Source organism: Tetrao urogallus, assembly GCF_951394365.1.
Source record: "Tetrao urogallus genome assembly, chromosome: 1".
NCBI classification, from domain to species: Eukaryota; Metazoa; Chordata; class Aves; order Galliformes; family Phasianidae; genus Tetrao; species Tetrao urogallus.
The window spans coordinates 187091575-187111880 of NC_136813.1; the positions used below are offsets into that span (position 1 = coordinate 187091575).

Below are 20306 nucleotides of genomic sequence, written 5' to 3' on the forward strand. Positions count from 1 at the left end.
GAACCAACTGAACAGGTGTAAAGGTTGGCATACATTGGATTGCAACAATAATGCAATCTCTTAGCATAATTTTCCAGTCCTGATGCTGTTATTCAGACTTCTCCAGCTCATGGAAGAGAAGCTGAGAGAACAGACTGCTCCCCCCACAGCTCTACCATCCATCTCCGTTTCCCTGCAGCGCTTTGTTCTGCCTTTAATCAGAGACACCCTGACCCCCCCATAGCAGAGTATGGGTAAAGGTGAAGGATCCACATTCCAGTAGGAGAAACCTCACCTTTCAGCAGCATATGCTTCACAGCACAAGCCTTAAAGGGAAATGGGACAAGGGAGACAGTGATAGGACAGGGGGAATGGTCTTAAATTGAGATAGGGGAGGTTTAGGTTGGGTGTTAGGAGGAAGTTTTTCACACAGAGGGTGATGAAGCACTGGAACAGGTTGCCAAGGAGGCTGTGGATGCTCCATCCCTGGAGGCATCCAAGGCCAGGCTGGATGTGGCTCTGGGCAGCCTGGTCTGGTGGTTGGTGACCCTGCACATAGCAGGGGGGTTGAAACTAAACGATCATTGTGGTCCTTTTCAACCCAGGCCATTCTGTGATAAATGGACTGTCACACTGATGGCACAAGGTAATCTAAACAATGCCACGAGGGACCTGAAGTCCACTGTGAAGAAGTGGTGTGGTTCTAAACGGTGTGGTGGCAGCAAGGAACATGCGAAGATGAGAACTTTAAGAGCTTAGGTCTTAAGTATGATTGTTTTCAGTCCCTTTATATTCTTCTCCTTGAATACGTCAGTTAACTCACAGCGTTAAGTCAGCTGAGAGGCTGCTAACAACAGTCTGAAATGAACGCAGCGTTTGTAAGCACGCACACGTGAGAGCTAAAAGGGAACTGCCAGTTTCAATCGTGGTCTCAGCCCAAGCACTGCTCTCCGCACTGGGCTGATTAAATCCTTGCAGCTCAGTAAGTGCTGACAGAGAAGGGAGAAAAACACGTTCAGAGCTTCCCCGCGTCTATGTAGCCTCCAACGCACCCTCCCATTCGCAGACCGTGCCAGCTCTTAGCTCCCGGCAGCGTTTCCGCAACCTTTCTGAGCATGCACGGCTGCTGACGCATGTGCAGCCCAGGCAAAGGCTGCAGAGCATGCTGGGGCTCCGCTCCTCCCGGCAGCGTATATAGGGTCAGGCTGCGGGGCGAGCGCTCCGGCGGCCGGGCGCGATGGAGCAGCTGGGAAAGCGGTCGGGGCCGGCGGCTCGGCTGGACGCCATCCTGCGGCACCTGTCCACGCGGACAGCCCCTGCTCTCGTATCCTTTGTGCGTTGGGTGGGAAGGGCCCGAGGGACGTTGGCACTCCTGGGGAGCCGTGGCTTGGCTGTGGGTTGGTGGCGTGCTCCAAGGGTTGGTGCGCCCAGGAGTTCTGCCTGGCCTTACGGGCTCAGCGACCGTCCCATCCCCGAAGCCTCTTGCTGCCTGCTGTTTTTCCTTGGGCTTCAGCCCCATAGCCCGGCACAGAGCTGTGTGTGCACCTGATGTTTAGCTGCCTCTTGGCACGTGGCTTTGTTTGCTTTTTTTTCAGGGTCTGACCATAAAACAGGATGGAAATGCAACCATGTTCATGTTGCAGCTGCCTGCCCAGCAGGGTTGGCTAGCGTGGTGTGCATCAATGGGAGCAGTGAGCAGGAGGATTTCTCCTAAAGATTAATGAGTTTGAGGGAAATGAACCCTGCAGGGTTTAGCAGTCACACAAGCCTGAGACCTTGCTGGCAGATATGGGCTTTGACCATGACACCAGCAGCAGGAAAAGCATAGAGCTTTTGTTGGTGCTGTGCTTGTGAATAGGAAGTGAGCAGACTTTGGAGGTGATCTGTTTTACAGTAGATTAAAGAAACGTGACTGGGACAGAAAGTTCCACGTGTCCAGAAGTTAAGTGAAGGCTGTCTGCTGATGCTGTTTTTAAACATGCTGCTAAAAATATTACTTAAAAAAAAAAAAAAAAAGCTTCCGATTCTCATCTAAATGTTGGCAAATTGTTTGAATTATGATAAATTGGTGAAGAGGATGCAATTAAGTAGAATGTTAGAGTCTCCAAATGTATAAAAACTATAAAGGCATAAGGATAGTTAACTCATAAAATGACTGGAGTGGCTGGAAAGGAACTCAAAGACCATATTGTTCCAACACCTTGTGCTCAGGGTTGTCACCCTGTAGATCAGATTGATAAAGATGCATGCAAGAACAAAACCTATAATAAAATTACTGCTTGTAAGGGGAGAGTAAATTCCTGATGGGATCCCAGAGCTTTCCCTCATTATTGCTTGGCTGGTGTGCGTTGTTTCAGGCAAACCCAGGGGACCCTCCAAGTCTGGAGCCAGTTACACGTGCTGCTGTTTGTAAATCCAGCTGTGAAGGCTGTAATACGAAGAGATTAGGACAAAATTATGATTAAACTGGGCTGGAATGAGAAAGATATGTGGGTAAAGGAAATGACAGAAACCAGTGAACATAAGTTGGTTTGATTTATGTCCCCTTGGCATACTGGTTTTGTTTTAATGTGTGCGTTTGGTGAATGTAGCATGACAGTCACTTTTCCTCCCAGAGAATCTCTCTCCTTCCTCTCGTATTTGCTCTTATGGATTGGTATAATAGAGACATGAACATTCATAATGTTGGAATATGCCTATTGGAAGATCAGACATTTCTACACAACAGTGAAGGAAAAAAAAGTAGCACACAGGCTGTAGAATTAAAGGTCACATCAAACATGCCAGGCAAGTAGTGGATTCAGAAAGCAGCCGCACAGGTGGTGTTATGTGGGTGTTTGACTTCTTCAGGTCACATACTGATGGTGCTGGGGATCTTGAACTTCGCTGTGCCTCTGGTGCAGCCTTTTCCAGAAGGATTTGCTTGCTTGTGTGTGCTCCCAGGTGCTACTCTGTCTGCACAGTTTGTTAAATGTTTATTCTGAGAGCAGGTGATTCCCAACTGAGGATGGTGTGTGATGGAAAGAGAATGGTTTAAATACTCTGTGTCTTCACAAAACTGAGATGCCAGAGGTCACAGCTCCCCTCCTGCAGTAGTGCTGTCCTTAAGGAAAACCCCTTGCAGTGGGATCTGCTGGGTCCCTTTTGAGCTGGATTCCCTGTGTCCTCTTCCATCATTCTTCTATCCAGTTTTCAGTACGTTTTTCTCCTTTGGCTCATTGTTTTTTTTCTATGCTCCTGTACACGTGCCATGATTTTCTCCCACTGTATTCGACTCCCAGCGCATGGATTGTAGATAAAACTGATCACAAAGCCTACGAGAGGAGCACATGCCTTTATGGCACATGGAAAAGGTTGTGGTGAGCCATGGAGGAAGGTCTGCAATCTCTATAAGATAATCACAAAGCTCAGGGGTCTCCCAGTTGGACCAGCGCAGACACAGAGATTCACTTTATATATATGCTTTTGTCCTTTCCCCTGGGTCAGGTTTCAATACTGTTGTACAAAGCTGTTGTGAGTGTTCATTATCAAGTGATGCTTAATTGTTCTCTGGGTGGAGCTGTACTGTCTCTGCATAAGGTAATGCAGTTGTGTTTATTTGAAACAGTTGAAATGAGCTGTGGTGGAGGGCCCATAGGCTTTCCTTTCTCTATGCTTCCCCTGATAGGTTTGGAGGAGGCAGAGCAGCTTTGCACCAGTGCTGTGTGTGAATGTGAAGCCCCAGGTCCATCTCGTTTGAATTCTGGCTCTGAATTCGGCACAGCAGTGATTGGAGGGGAGAGATGGAGAAGCACCTCCAGGGGACAGTGCAGGCTTTGGATAGGTTTGACTGTTCTCCAGAGCATAAGGAGACTAGGCGAGTAAACGTCTCCAATGAGCATCTCATTAAATATCTTTATGTTCTTGGAGATAAACCCTATGGCCTCCTCTGGAATCTCAGGCATTGTATTGACTTTCCTATATGTGTGGACAAGGCTGTACTATAGTTATAGTTCTTTGCCAGGCGTGCTGCTCAGAAGATGGGGAAGATCTCTCAGAAGCAGAACAAGCAAGAACAAAAGCAAGGTGTCCAGCACAGCATGTTCTTTTAATGTGAACCATACTGTAGGATTCAGGATGTGTAGATGTTCTACTCTTTTGTGCTGGAGTTCCTTAATTTTCATTCCAGACGTTCATTCCTACTTCAGCATACGTTAGTGCTGTTCATCAGCCAGGGAAGTTTCGGTAAGTTATAATGTCCTTTGTAGAGAGGAAAAGCCAAACTAACCAAAAAACCACAGCACCTGCCATGGGGAAGATTTCTCACTGATTTCCTTCAGGCACTGGTTGGGGATCTGGTGCTCCCATTGCTCCTGCTCTGCATAATGTGTCTCCCTTGTCTCTGTCAGCTTTACTCTGGACAATGATATCCTCACTACAGAGCAAAGGCAGTTCTATGAAGACAACGGTTATCTGCTTATTAAGAAGCTTGTTTCTGATGAAGACATTGAGCGCTTCAGGTACAGAATGCTTTGTCCAAGCTGCTGGTGGGTCTTACGTACAGCAGTATCCTGGGGGAAGCTCTAGGAAGCTAGATGGATTTGGGCTTTAACTGAATATGTGTGCGTGGTATTGATGGATTTGGTGTGTTTGAGGAGAGTCGTTTGGCCAAAAATAGTGAAAATATGCTCCATCTTCTTACTCCCTCTCTATTTCAGGAAGGAGTTCGTAAGGATCTGTAAGAAAGAGGTGAGAGTTCCCGGAGCTATGATTATGAAAAATGAGGCCCTGAGATCCCAATATGGCAAGACTGAAAGCGTCGTTAATAAAGTGCAGGACTTCCAGGAGAATGAGGAGTTGTTCAGATACTGTACTCTGCCACAGGTAAAAATAAAAATAAAAACTTAAATAAAAATAGAATGGTTGTGAAAAAGCATATATGAATTTATTTGGGTTTTAATGCCTACCTGAAGAAACTTTTTTTGGTTCTGCTAAAGCCGTATCCATTATCCTTTAAAGCCTCTGTATGTCACTCCCATAAACATATTTATGAGGAAAGATATTAAATCATCCTCTATATGTTCTGCATGAACGTAGGATGGTTGGAGGTCTGGAGGGGAAACTTAGGCAGTGTTCATCAGCTCCTGTGCTGGGTGACCCACCTGCTGTGTCCTCACCCTCAGCAATTTCATCTCTCGTGTTTCTGATATTTTTTTCTAATGTTGTCTTCCCTATAGATCCTTAAGTACGTGGAATGCTTCACTGGGCCCAACATAATGGCAATGCACACCATGCTGATAAATAAACTTCCAGATTCTGGTAAGGAGATCTTGGGAAGGAGGAGTACAGAAATTAATGTGTGTACCTTGTTTGTTTGGCCAGAATTGAGGCACCTTTTGGTATAGGCTGTTTTTTTTTAAATCACTACTTACTGTGATAACATTATAATTCAATCTTAAGTGTTTTTTGTTATTGTTGCTGTTCTCTGTTTTTTCTAAAGACTGTTATTTTCATGGCTGCACCACTGATTTTCAAAGTGGCCTGGCGAGCTCCCTGTTCAGCCAGCTGCACTCGCACAAAGGCTCGCTGTTGGAAACATGACATGCTTTTAAGCTTGACTTTTCAAAAGTGTTGAAAATAAGTGCTTCTGTGGACCTCGGTGAAAGGCAATAAATACAGAGATCATCAGAGTTTATATGCTCCTGGCCTCACAGTCAGTTGGTGTGTGCCCAGTGGTTTGATATGAAGATATTTGAACATGTGCCAAAAGAAGGATTTTGAAGCCTAGCTTTGGCTGCTGCTGGAAATTTAAATCATTATTTATATGAGAGCGATGAGTAGGGAAAGAGAGAACCTGACTATCTGTGTTGCAGTTTGTCAGGGTAGCTTATGCTCTGCACAAGCTGCTTCAGTTTAGCAATGGTGAGACATGAGCTGTGTTTCCTGTGCTCGGGTATGCAGGTTCTGAGCAGACACATAATGTGTTGAATTATTTAAAAATACTGACCTTGCGAAAGTCATCCCCAGCTGTCATCTTAGAAACACCACAAAGAGATGTGTTATTTTGGTTTGTAAATTCAACAGGAGACCCAGCATTCTTAATACAAAAATGAGACAGTAGCAGTCAAGAAATCAGAAGCTGTTCCATAATTCTGAGAGTACTTTAGGAGAGATGCAGTCCTCTGGAGAGTGTTTGAGGCTGCCTGAAATCTAAATAACATGGCAGTTGAGGCAAGTCGAAACGCCCTGGCTTTGTCTATTCGAGGTGTAAACTCCATGGCAAAATAAAGCATCTAATATTGAAAAGGTTTTGGTGTGGAAGAGGAGGATACATTTCCATTTCCATGTGGGAAGAGAAGTAGCAAGCAAATTTTCAATAAAATTTTTTGTTTAGACTTCAGAGGGAAAACAAATCTGTAGGAAGAAAGCTTGTAGAGTGCTGGGTAAACTTTCTGGGGAGATATAAAAACAAGAAGAGAGAAGGCTGAACAAACATCTGTTGGCACAGCTCAGGGAGAGTTAATTCTGCTTACAACACAGCAATAGATCAAATGACTTCTTGATAGCCTTTCCAGTGCTGCTGTTGAAAGTCCTTGCACTGGGAAAGGTTTATGCAATACCGTGCAGGTTAAATGTTCACAGGTTGGACAGCAGCCAGCGAAAGGCAAAAGCTTGGCATGTGGGTGGCGGAGGCCACCAAAAAGAGGAGATGTCTGAAGGGTCACCCGGCCACGCAGCCTCCTGGCACACGCTGTATTCCATGCCATTGCTGACTTAAGTGCGCAACTGTGCTCTTGGTCTTGGACTCTAGGAGTGAGAGCACAAGCTAACTCATTTCATTTCCAAATCAGAGGTGGTCTGGAGCACGTATAAAGTCAGCAAAGTCTTCGTGTGAAGGCTTGCAAGCAGTGCCTTCGTCAGACATGATATGAGTGCAGTGTCTTCATAGGAAGGAAGAGACCATATGATGTTTGATGAGGTTGAAGATTTTGACCTTGTGTTGCAGATAAACAGACTTTTCTCCACCCCATGCATCAGGACTTGCACTATTTCCCATTCCGGCCAGCAGACCGCATTGTGTGCTCCTGGACTGCCATGCAGAGAGCTGATGAGAACAACGGGTGCCTGGTTGTTGTGCCTGGGACACACACATTGCCTCTGAAGCCTCACGGCTATCCAGAGTGGGAGGTAAAGTTGGATGGAGGCACTGGGGGTGTTGGGGCCATGGTTCACCTGGGTTGGGTTCACATAACGGGATGGTGCACAGGTCAAAGCTGAGGCTTTCAGTGACGGCTTTTCTGTCTGTCCAAACACTCATTGGTGCTTTCTGGCACAGTTGCCTAGTTTACTTAACTCCATATAGCTCAGCAGCGGCTCTCCTGAACCTGGGCAGATTTGCTCTTCTACCCAACTTCACCTAAAGCCCTGTGTAATGAGGTTGCTGTGTTTCTTCATCAAGAAACGCCTGGTAAATTACGGAGAGATGTTGGCTTACTCTCCAGAATACTCCCCAAGCTGTGGACCTAGGTTTCGGAGCTGATCCTTTTCTGGAAATGAATTGCACCCCTAGTTCAGGGTCAGGATCTAAGGCTTCTGAATAGTCTGGCACATCGTGGCACAACTTCATAAGCACATGCAGCCATTTTCCAGCATCCTTGCCAAGTCTTAGGACTCTCAGAAGTGAATTCGTTCCTGCTTGGTGAGCACGCGTACTTTCCTGTAGAAGAGAAATGGACAGTAAACAACTGGATGGATTAAATGTCTAGTGTTATCTTCATCTTAAGAGCAGATGCTACCTCACCTGGCCTAGCCACTGATGATGGTTTTACAGGGAGCAGAGAGCTGGACTCTGAAGGTGCTTTTTCTTTTCTCTCCAGCAGAGAGACTTTCGGTTGTCAGCATAGAGCTGCAGAAAACAGAAGCAGTGTTATTCTGCTGTACCTCAGACTTGTAGTAGGAACACCTGCTGGCAAGCAGGCAGGCTCTTAGTTGAGCATACTAAATATTCTGCCCAGAAGAACACAGAGCAGGAGCTCTCTACTTTCCCTTCCACTGGGAATCTGCACTTGTTCCATCTTTAACTGAGTGATTTGAACTCAGTTTTTTTGGCTTTTTTTTTAAATTTTATTTTTCCTAGGGTAAAACAAACAAACTGTTTCATGGGATACTTGATTACGATGAGAAGAGTCCCAAGGTTCACCTTGTCATGGAGAAGGGAGACACAGTGTTCTTCCATCCGCTGCTCATTCACGGCTCTGGGATAAATAAGACATCAGGTTTCCGAAAGGTAAGAAAGCAACTCATGCTCTGTTTATTTATATTTAAACTGACCAAAATAATACCTCACCTCTCCCCCTGGCAAGCTCATGAATATTTGGATTGGAATCTTAAAGACTCATTAAGGTTGGGAATACCTCTAAGATCATCTAGTCCAACTGCTGACCCATCACCACCACTAATCGTGTCCCTCACTGCCACGATTCACTTCTTAACGTGTTAGCTTTTCTGTTAGCTTCTGAATATTCTTTTGCTCACACTCTTTTTTATTGTCTTTTTATTTGTATTTTTACAGTATAAGCATGTCTGAATAGCACGTTGTGGGGGTGTTTAAGGAAAACAAAGCAGGAGCAGAAATGAGGTGTTGAAACTTAGAAGCTTGGCTGGCTGTATGTGCTTTCCCAACAGTTCACCTTCAGCTGTCCCAAATTTTTCTCTTAACTTCTTTCCCCTGCCCTCTGGGTACCTCATTTCTGAATATCAGGAGCCTCCAGTATCCAATAAATAATTTTTATTTATTTATATGATATTATGACCTTTTTTTTAATGCTAAGCATTCTATTTCACATCATCTGTTTTGCATTATTAACAGAATAACAGGTAAAAATGCCCTTCTGATCTGGTATCAGAAGCAGATTCATGCATGCACGTAACTGGAGCCTCTGTTCCTCATTAGCAGCAATGCAGAATTTCCCCCCATGTGCTGCAGCACAGGCAGTTACATTCATGATTTTATTTTATTTTATTTTATTTTTTGCCTACATCAGCCACCATCTGACCCTCTCTCTGAGCCCAGTAGCAGCTCAGTGGGGTGGCATTCCATGTTCCTAAAAGCAGAGAGAGCACATCAGCTACTGGGAGTCTCATCTGCTGGCTCTCTCTTCCATAGCGGAGCCATAACCTTATTTAGTGTCCTGCAAAAGCACAGGAGCTTCCTCACATCATGCCAAATCCAAATGTTTCTCTACTTTTGGTGTAAATTAATTCTTGCAGTTCTCTGAACAGGGTTGTGGTCCAGCACTTTGAAACGTCATGATTTTGCTTGCTGATGACATAGCTCTTTTTTCCAGCTGTTATTTGTTGAATTCTCCTAGACTTTGCTTAACCACAAACTGATTACAGAATCCGACATAGAGCTGCTCTGACTCCAGCTTCTCTGATTGCTGGTTTAATTGCTGATAATCCGAGGTCAAGTAGGCAGTGCGTTGCTTGTTGTCAAGAGCAATAACATGACTTGTTGTGCTCAACACTCAAGTGAAATCCAGTATATTCAAAGCTTATAAAAGCTTCTAAGATGGGAAGCTTAGTGCTGCTTTATCATTTCCAGGGTGTCTGGAACCATCCTACTTAATTCTGGTGTGTGGAAGTAGAGGGATGGGAAGAGGGGAGAAAGAGAAGGGTGTGTGCAAGACTGTTTCTCCAGGGGTACACTTAGAGGAATAACCTGAAAGGAGGAAGGAATTGGCTGACTTGATCATTAAGGAAGGAGTGGGATGCTTGTCATCTGGGACACAGGAGCTTTTTCTACCATTTTCTTTTTTTGCAATCAATTTGGGAATGAATGATGGCCCATTTCCCCACACAGAGCATAAGCTGCCACTTTGCCAGCTCAGATGGCCACTATATTGATGTCAAGAACACAACCCAGGCAGACCTGGAGAAGGAAATGCAAGAAATGGCACACAAGAGATATGGCATGCCTGCTCTGGAACTCAAGGTAAGACTTTGATATATGTGCTTTTTTACCTTGCTCAGTTTCTCTCATACAACAGTTCTGTGCTTCTTGCTATTCCGGTGTCACAGATGGAGCTGAAGTGCTTGGCAGAATAAAAGATGCAGAATTCTGAAAATGACTGCAGGGTTTTTGCTTTTGTTTTTGTTTTGTCCTTTTGCTGGTAAGACTTCTTGCTGTCTGCCTGCCTCTGCTGAAGAAGTGATCCTGCTCTCTAGGCGACTCCTTCATGTCCCTTGAGCTTTAGAAGTTCTCCTGCAGCCCTGCTTATCAAAGTGGAATTTGTGAATGTACCTTTATCCCTTGCTCTGTAACCTGGATTATCGTGGAACCAGAATGACTCAGGTTGGAAGGGACCTTAGAGATCATTTTGAGTTTGTGCAGGCAGTCACAAGGTGGCTGCAGCTGGAGTTGATGTAAGTGAGGAGGAGCCGTGCACTCTGCAGTTCCAAGGCTGCTCGCATTTGCTGCTTACACCATTCGGGGCAGGGATCATGAATGATGCAGAGCAAGGAGGTTTATGAAGAACTTTTCCCTGCATCCCCTGACTCCAGGTTTGTTACGAGGAGTGTGTCTGAACCAGAGCTCTTTGCACTTGTGTTTGGACTACATGATAGAAGCCAGAAGATGCGTTTATCTCTTGCCCTGCATTTGCAGTAATAAGGTGTGGTAAATTCTGTGCTGGTATGGCCACGGTTCTCGTGGGCTCAGCTCCAACTGGCAGGTGCATTTTCTTTTTAGAAACAAGGAGCCACATCTCACTGCAGAAGTTGGTTGTTGTTAAACATAATCCTCTATCAGTTGTTTAGATTTGAGGTTACAGCAGGAACGCAGGCGATGTTACACACCTGCCTCAAAAAGATAAACAAATGGGTGTAATGGATTCTTGCTAAATAATTGAAACCATTGCGTACAGTAGAAAACAGATCTAAATCCTTCCAAGCCACTGGAAGAAAAATAAACTCTGTTGCAGGGATTTCTTAATCCACAGCAGCTCTCAAACATACACACATCCAGCAGCAAGGCAGTAAAGCCTACATGTGATAGGCAGCGTGTTCCTTTTAAATCCATGCAGTGTCTGGGGTGTTGGGGAGGAGAGGGCTTTTCTTTACACAGTTGCTTTTGTTGTTTGTTTTCCCACAGCGTGCCAAGGTAGGGCTGGGTGTCAGCCTCTGTTCAGCAAGCCTGGACTTAATTATTGTTTGCACAGCTCCAGCTAATTGACTTTTGATACCTGGAGTTAGTTAAGTTCCCTGTGGAGTCCAAATGGATACGCAGGGAGGCTTGTTTCTGCTCATGAGTTGGAAATAAGTGTGTGCCCATTTATCTTAGATGAATCTGTTTTTTCTTGTAGCTTTATGCTTTTCTTTAAAGCATTCTCCCAAGAAGTGGTGCCCAGATACTAAATTTTACCTATCCAAAACTAATGATGAGAACGCAGTAATCCTTGAGAAACCAAGATAAGAACTTGCCAAAGGCTTACCTCTGGGAAGTAAACAGCAGTCTTTTCCACTCCTTTGCAGTCTTCAGCAGCGTCTGCTCAGAACTTGGTTTCTAAGGGACTGTATTTGTGTTTAGTACGTCCAGCTGGTTGCACAAGGAATACTGTATGCTCATGTGTAGCAGTAGTCATGTCAGGCCATGAGCTTTTTCAGTCACCCAGAAGTGCACAAGGGGTGCACTGCAAGCAGGTTAGGACAACTTCAACAAGGATCATTCTCACTGTGCTGCTAATGTTTTCCCTTCTGCCACCTGCCAGAATTGAGTGTGGGTATCTTTCAGTCTGTCAGAGCTGCAGATGACCCCCTTTCTGCAGGTAGAAGCTGTGCTAATTTTGGCTGTTTTGGTTCTTGATCTTTAAGATTTGGAAGGATGCTTATTGTCTCACTCTGACTTTCCTTTGTCTCATTTTTGTTTTGAAGGATATTTGGACCTTCAGAGCACGAGTTGTGCAAGGGGAAAGAATGAATCTGTAGAACAACCTGTGAAGACCAGGATGGAAAAATGTGCCTATATGAGCTGCTGTGGTGGGAAAGCACAGACCCCACATCAGCAGCTGGAATTACGTGCACTTTGTTGACCTCTGCATTGGTAACTTAGCCAAATGCTGCACTGCTAAATGGTTTTATGCTAATACAAAATGATTGCACTGAGGATGAACAGGTGATGTATGTCAAGGAAAATCTAACTTAGAAAAACAGATTTGCTGTGGCTCTTTCAGACAAAGAATAATAGTCTTTAAAGATCATCTTGATCATTTTGATGTTTTCACTCTCATTTTTAAGGTTTCTCCTATGACATACCTTTGAGCTGATGCTATATTAATATAAGATTTTTATGCAAGGATTTATGCAAAAGTTTGTAATTTTTAAACTGCCCAACATCCTGTTCTATGCAAAGGAAGTGCGAGGAGTCAGTTTCATGTGAGTCTTCAGTACAGGATGAGCTCACATGGGAAGTCATACTGATACCAGCAGAAGGAACCTGCAAGAAGCTGGGTAAAGGGAAAGCAGCAGCTTGGATAGAAAAATGGGACTGGTGGAGCAGAGTGTTACTGCTTGCACCATTCCTCAAACAGCCTAGCGTGGTATGATAGCTAACCAAGCAGCACTGGCACAAGGTAAAGGTGTGTCTGATAGAGCTGGAAACTTCTGGGCCTGCAGAGCATCCTCCTGGTGGCCTTGCACAACTGCTGTAGGGCTGTGTAAAACAAGGGAGTCCTGCTCTGAGGCTGGCAGTTTGGCAAGCGTGCCTTTTGGCATTGGCTGGCCAGGAGGTGGTTAGGCTTTCCTCAGAGTGTGTGCTGGGTGGCAGGGTGGATTGACATGCACTGAAATGATCTCTCACCTTTCACAGTATTTTTCCTTCACTTCTGAAGGATTCTTCTGCTTTCAGAATCTGTTTTTGGAAACAGTGATTAAATGCAAGCAAAATGAAACTGGGAGGTTGTGTTGTGTTACTGCCATTCAGAAATCCTGTCGATGCTATGGAGTTGTATCCCCCAGTAAAAAACCGTAGTCCTCAGTCCTTTTCCACTCTGCCCTTCTACCTGGTAAAGGCACCAACAAGGCACCAAACCCTGCTGCTGCATCTCAGACCTGTAGGGACACCTGCTCTGAAACACCCTGAGCATTCTCAGCCTGGTCTTTACTTGCTGCGCGATCTGAGCAAGTAAAGACCAGGCTGATTTCTGGAAGAAACAGTCAGAGACCTACTGCTCCAACTGGACTGCCACAAGTCGATGGGGCCAGATGAGATCCACCCGAGAGTGCTGAGGGAGCTGGCAGAGGTGAGAGCCGAGCCACTTTCCATCATCTGTCAGCGCTCCTTGTTGACTGGTGAGGTCCCAGAAGACTGGAGGCCAATGTGACTCCCATTTACAAGAAAGGTCGTAAGGAGGATCTGGGGAACTACAGGCCTGTTAGCCTGACCTCGGTGCCAGGGAAGGTTATGGAGCAGATTGTCTTGAGGGAGATCATGCGGCATGTGCGGGATGAGTGGGGGATCAGGCCTAGCCAGCATGGGTTTGTGAAGGGCAGGTCCTGTTTGACCAACCTGATCTCCTTCTATGATCTAGTGACCCAGCTGGTGGATGAGGGAAAGGCTGTTGATGTGGTCTACCTAGACTTCAGCAAAGCCTTTGACACTGTCTCCCACAGCATTCTCCTGCAGAAGCTGGCAGCCCGAGGCTTGGATGGGTACACTCTTGGCTGGGTGAGGAGCTGGCTGGAGGGCCGGGCACAGAGAGTGGTGGTGAATGGAGTCAAATCCAGCTGGCGACCGGTCGTGAGTGGTGTTCCACAGGGGTCGGTGCTGGAGCCTGTCCTCTTCAATATCTTTATTGATGACCTCGATGAGGGCATTGAGTGCGCCCTCAGTAAATTCGCAGATGACACCAAATTGGCTGGAAGTGTGGATCTGCCTGGGGGTAGCGAGGCCCTGCAGAGGGATCTGGACAGGCTGGAGAGCTGGGCTGAAGCCAATGGGATGAGTTTCAACAAGGCCAGATGCCGGGTCCTGCACTTTGGCTACAACAACCCCAGGCGACACTACAGGCTTGGGGTGGCGTGACTGGAGGACTGCGTAGAGGAAATGGACCTGGGGGTATTGATTGATGCTCGGCTGAATATGAGCTGACAGTGTGCCCAGGTGGCCAAGAAGGCCAATGGCATCCTGGCCTGCATCAGAAACAGTGTTGCAAGCAGGAGCAGAGAGGTGATTGTTCCCCTATATTCAGCACTGGTGAGGCCACACCTCGAGTACTGTGTCCAGTTTTGGGCCCCTCACTGCGAGAAAGATATTGAGGCCCTGGAACGCGTTCAAAGGAGGGCAACAAAGCTGGTGAGGGGTCTGGAACACAGGCCATATGAGGAGAGGCTGAAGGAGCTGGGAATGTTCAGCCTGGAGAAGAGGAGGCTCAGGGGAGACCTCACTGCTCTCTATAACTTCCTGAAGGGAGGCTGTAGTGAGCTGGGGGTCGGCCTCTTCTCTTGTGTCATTGGTGACAGGACCAGAGGGAATGGCTTCAAGCTACGGCAGGGGAGATTCAGGCTGGACATGAGGAAGTATTACTTTTCAGAAAGGGTGGTCAGGCACTGGAATGGACTGCCCAGGGAGGTGGTGGAGTCACCGAGCCTGGGGGTGTTCAAGGAAAGGCTGGATGTTGTGTTGAGGGACATGGTTTAGTGGGAGCTATTGGGAATAGGTGAACGGTTGGACTGGATGATCTTTTAGGTCTTTTCCAACCTTGGTGATTCTATGATTCTATGAAAAGAATTCTGGTGGCTGGAGGCTCTGCTCAGCCCTGCTTGTACTCTCTGGGGTCTTTGTGAGCACCTTTTGCATCCTGTCCAGTTCCTGGGGCAGGGTCTGTGCTGTTGGTGCTACGTGTGCAGCTGAGCTGACTGCAGAGGGAGTTATGGCTGCAGAGAAGAGCTGCAGGTGTCCACCTGGGTCCCTGTTTTTGAGCTTCCAGACTCTGAGTCTCTCTTACTGGGAATGTGTGTGAGAGAGAGAGAGAGATGGGAGTGAAGAACTTGTTTTTCAAAGTTTGTGCATTTATGGGTTGAGGCTGAAGTTTCCTCTTTCAGAGGAACGAAGATGCTGAAGAACTCTTTGATCGTCTAACCCCTGCAGTCATCCTTCCTGATGAGAGATGTGCTTGCTTCTTCCTACAACAGGTCCAGCATACCTCGGAGGTGAGATCACCCAACACTGTGCCAGTTCAGCTCACCAGCACCCTGGTAATACAGAGGGCTCTGATCCCTTCCCCCTAAAAATGACTCTGGGCACAGCCAGGCTGACCAGGGCTCCTTGGTTCCTTCTCAGCCAAGCCCACGTGTGCAGGAGTGCTGCTGGGACCTGTAAGTCCAGTTGCTCTTCCACCCAACAGAGATTCTACAATGATAGGTATCCAAAACACATGCCCCAGAGGTCAGACACAGACAGCTGCAGGTGTGGTGAAGAGGACATCAGCCTCCATGCTCTCTGGATGCAGCTTTGGAGGTGCTGATGGTTTCGGACTGGTGGAAAGGAAGCCAGGCATTGGGTATGAACACATTATCCCTTATTCAGCTGTCTGCACTTGCAGGAAGCCCCGCAGGTTGAGGCACTTTGTTATGCTTCACATGTTGAAAATAAGTGCTGCTGCGTAGCCTGGTAAAAGACAATAAATGCAGAGGAAATCCTTTTTTCAAGTTCAGATGTGTTTTTCCAGACTAAGGGTTCAGACATCAGATTGAATCTGTGCCTCCTGCCCTCCCTAACAGCTGGTGCATGCTCAGCTCTTTGATAGGAAGGCACTTGAACAGGAGCCAGAGGAAAGGTTTTGAAGCCTGGTTTTGGTGCCTACTACTGCAGATCAAAGTTGTACCTTCGCACAAGAGAAATGAGGAAAAAAGGAAGCTTAATTAACCATACTACAGGCTTTCAAAGCTGATTCAGCTCTTCAAAAGCTTTTGCAGTTTAACGAAGCTGAGACCCAAACTGTTTCCTTCGCTGAGGTGTCTAGAATCCACGCAGGCATGTCGTGCAGCGAGTGCAGTTTGTTGGTGTAACTCCACAGAGCAGCTGCGGACCCAAGAGCCAAGATGTGGGCTCTGATTGTGCCACAGAAGATTGAAACTCATTTGGCCTCATAACCGTGTCAGCAAAGAGCGTGCTTAGAGCTTCACCTGCAGCTTCAGGACAGCTGCTGAAGCCGTGCCGCTGTGTTCCCCTTGGAAATTCTGTGAGATAGCTCAGCTGAAGAGTTTTTAGTGCGGCTCCCAGTTGGATGATTAGCAAATAACCACAATTTAATCGCAAGCAGAACCTTTCTCCTAAGCAAGGATGGTTCCTAATGGATGGTTGGCCCGACCTGGCATTGAAGATACCTTGAGCCCCTCGTGCTCTTCTCCCTTCTCGCTGACAGGAGGTGTGTACCCTTCATCACTTATGTGTGATCTTTGAGGAAAACAGTGGGTAACCATTGTTGTGTTTCTTCTACATGGATAAACTGCTATTGTTCTCATTTTGCTGAATTATTTCATCTCTGCCTTGCTTTTGAGACTGCAGCAATCAAACTTTCCCATGGGTTGCTTGATTATTGTGAGCCCCAGGGCTCGCCTTGTCGTGGAGCAAGGGGACACAATGTTTTTCCCTTCCCTGTGTATTCACAGCTCTGAGAAACCAAGCCATCAGAGTTCCCAAAGGCAGGAAACTACCACAAAATGCAGTTATCAGTGTTTATTTCTTTGGCTTCTACAGTGAACCATAGCAGAGCCATAAAGTTCTGCTTAACCAAGGGCTGGTTACAAAACCAGTTGCCTGTGGGGAGGTGCAAGCAGCAGTTGTACAAGGAGAAAGAATCATCTTTGAAGTGGCCTCTCAAGGCCAAGGTGGAAGGCTCAGGCTCAGGATGTGTCTCAGCATCAGCCTCTGAGCAGGGAGTGCCTCTGCTCACAGCCACACTGATGGGCTCTGTGCCCTGTGTAAATAACCTAACCAAATAGTGCGTTGCAAAATCTTTCTATGCTAATGCAAAATAATTGCACTGAGGCTGAACAGCTGCTGCACTTCAAAGAAAACCTGACCTACAAAGAACAATGATGACAGGAGATGTGCTTCGGTTCTTGATTTTTTTCCCTCTATTATCTCTCTTGATTTTTTTTTTTTTTTTTGTTGATGTTAATGTAAGATTATTAATAATCTTAATGGAAGGAGTGGTGAGCAGACCTAGGGAAGTCATTCTGCCTCTGTACTCAGCATTGGTGAGGCCTCACCTCCAGTACTGTGTTCAGTTTTGGGCACCTCAGTATAGAAAGGACATTGAGGTGCTGGAGCAGGCCCAAAAAAGGGCAACAAGGCTTGTGAAGGGCTTGGAGAATGTGCCCTACGAGGAGAGACTGAAGGAACTGGGGCTGTTCAGTCTGGGGAAGAGGAGGCTGAGGGGAGACATTACTGCTCTCTTCCAGTACCTGAAAGGTGCTCACAGCAAGAGCGGGGTTGGTCTCTTCTCACTGGTGACAGGATGAGGGGAAATGGCCTCAATTTGGGCCAGGATAAGTTTAGGTTGGATGTCAGGAAACACTTCTTTACAGAAAGGGTTGTTCAGCACTGGAATAGGCTCCCAGGGAGGTGGTTGAGTCACCACCCCCAGACGCGTTTGGATGTGGTGCTCAGGGACACGATGCAGCACAGGGTCGTTAGGGTAGTATGGTCAGGTTGTGGCTGGGCTCAGGGATCTTTAAGGTCTTTTCCAACCTGAGTGATTCTATGATCTTAACAACATAATGGCATTTACAATTAGATGAAGTTATTACTATGAGATTGTATACAATATTGTGTTTCTTAAGGCTTGCCAGGCAGCTTATTGAGTTAATGCACAGCACCCTGACCTTGCAGCAACCCCAATGGAGGAAGGGTAGTTTGCACCTTGCAGGAAGCTGCCCTTCCTCCAGGGCATGATGTGCCAATCCTCATTTCACTGCTTCCCCCATCAGGCTGTGGAGGGAGGCAGCCTGGCTCTGCCATCAGACAGGGATGGGCGAAAAGGGTGATCCTTTAGTAGTATTTATTTAGAAGGGTATTAATTTTCATTAATCTGGCTTGAGAGGTGATAAGACTACACTGATTGGCACAGGGGAATAAAACACTACAGGTTTGATTTATGTCAGACGTTTGTAGAACCTAAGGAAAGATAATTGGTGGCAGCAGGGCAAGGTGCTCTGAGTGAACATTTCAGCAGCAGAGGGCTCGTGACAGACAGGCTGGCTGAGGTACCAAACACCAGCCCTAATTTCATAGGAGGCGACTATGAGCACAGGGGGCCTCATCCTGCTCTTCCTGCTGTGCTCGCAGGGCACACTGTATCTGCAGGTGAACATTTCCTGACTGCCAAAAGGGGCTGATTTATCAACTCTCTCTGCAAATCTTAAGTTGCTCTGACAACGCACTTGCACTGTTTCTCTTCCAGTGCAGTTTTGCTTAACAGTTTAGAGGAGGCGGCAGGGGTTTGTGCACTCACAGGGTTACTCTCCTCCTGCCTGCTTCTGCTGGGCTGGAGCCATCTCTGACAGAAGTAGCTCTAAAAATGGACTGAGGCACATGGAATTGGTAAAATAAAGCCCCCATCACCCGCTCATTTACTGCTGGATTTAAGCAAAGCAATTGATTTTGGTACCCTCACCCTGCTTTTGCATACAGGGATCAATGGATACCATTGCTTTCAGTCCTTCCCTCTGAAGGAGGCATCTACCTCACCTCTGACAGTTTCATTTCTGCAGAACTTCCTTTCCAGTGGCCAAGAGAGGAGCTGGCAAAACCCTGAAGCTGATGGAGAATTTCACTCTGCTTTTGTGGACTCCAAATGAGTAATGCCTGTCTGAATGAAAAAAATACAAACACACAGCACAACTGTGTAGGTGCCAGTTATGGACCATGAAACAATTTCTTGTGGTGATTCAGCAAAGAACTCTCAAGGAAAAGGAAAATCCTCTGCCTTAGAGAAATGAACCCATACAAACCCAGGGAGGCACTCTATTGCACAGTGTTTATTTTGAATGAGTCAAGAGGAGACATTTCCAAGCAGTGTCACAGTTCCATAGTTGCAGTCACCAGTCAGTGACACCCCTCTGCCGCCCAACAAACGGCGTCAAAACAAGACTGCAATGAATGGAATGTGCTGAGCAAATCTGCCCAGCAAAAGCACCACTGGGAGATGAGGGCTGCGGAGTATGGAGGTAAACTGGCAGATGCTCAAAACAGTCACTTACTTGCAGCCCTTGTGCAAGCAAACTGAAGAGGTATTGATGGGGCCACTGGGACAGGAGATTGCGGCTGTTTCACCAGAACACAGAGCTGGTGATTCCAGGTACCTAAAAACACCCACTGAGCACAAGTCAGAGGCAACAGAAAAACCAAGTTCAGGTAAAGCTGGCTGAATTCAGCTGGCAGCCCTACAGCACTGCGCTGTCAGAGAACGTCTGTGGAGGACATCCCTCCTGCTAAGCCAGCCAGGGCAACCCTGCTTTTGCTTCATCTCAGACAGCTCCTGGCCCCCTGGCAGCTGTGCCAGCATCAGAGTTCTGCATGGTAATAACAGGGAAGGATTTTAAGAGAGAGAAATAAGGGTAAAAGCTATGAAATGTAAGCACTGCTCCCTTTAAAAGCGCTCACAAAGCAGCGCCAGATTCATTAAAATACCCTTTCCAAAGCGGGAGCTGGAGCTGTACTAATGGAGTGCAGATGGTGGTGGGAATCCAGCATGGAGCTCTGGCCAATCTACAGTGTAGACATTGTGAGCTTGCACTGCCAAAGGCATAGATGCATTTTTGAAGTTAGAAGTCAAGATGATGACCCAGGAACCACCTGAAATCTGTTCCTGAGTAACCAAAGGGAGTAATTTTGGGGTCAGGAGGACTATTGTGTGAGTAGAATCCTCTTAACCCTTTTTCTGCCATGTGAAAAAAGCACGAGGTTGGCATTACACACCACACCACTAACTTCACAAGTGCCTGTAGAGTCTGTAGTCCTCCCAGTTCAGGAATTCTTCCCTTTAAAATCTGGTACAGCTGAACATAACATAAGTTGGGGGATTCCTAGGGCTTTCTCAGTACAGATTCCACACTACCATTCTCTTTTCTAGGTTAAGTCTTGTAAACAAGCTGTTGCTAAGAAAGAGCAAACACGAATGTGTATTTCACACGCAGCCTTATTCAGTCACTTTTAAGATCAAAGCTGGATATCCATGCAGTGGTTTGGCAAAGACTTTGTGGATGCCCTTCTCACAAGGAATTGATTTCTCTGCTCATTCATCCCTAAAGCCAGAATCCTCCTGGCGTTCCAGTAAAGAAACGTG

At 46.5% G+C, this 20306-nt stretch overlaps 1 protein-coding gene across 1 annotated transcript; it reads left to right on the forward strand.

Annotated features, from left to right (window-relative positions):
- Window positions 1-1216: 1216 nt before the first annotated feature.
- PHYH (phytanoyl-CoA 2-hydroxylase) lies at window positions 1217-11943 on the forward strand (the record flags this gene model as incomplete). Its single annotated transcript, XM_079545995.1, has 9 exons — window positions 1217-1303; window positions 4148-4203; window positions 4368-4478; window positions 4677-4842; window positions 5196-5277; window positions 6965-7146; window positions 8096-8245; window positions 9821-9952; window positions 11890-11943. 9 exons carry the CDS (start codon window positions 1217-1219, stop codon window positions 11941-11943), a joined length of 1020 nt encoding a protein of 339 aa, XP_079402121.1.
- Window positions 11944-20306: the final 8363 nt, after the last annotated feature.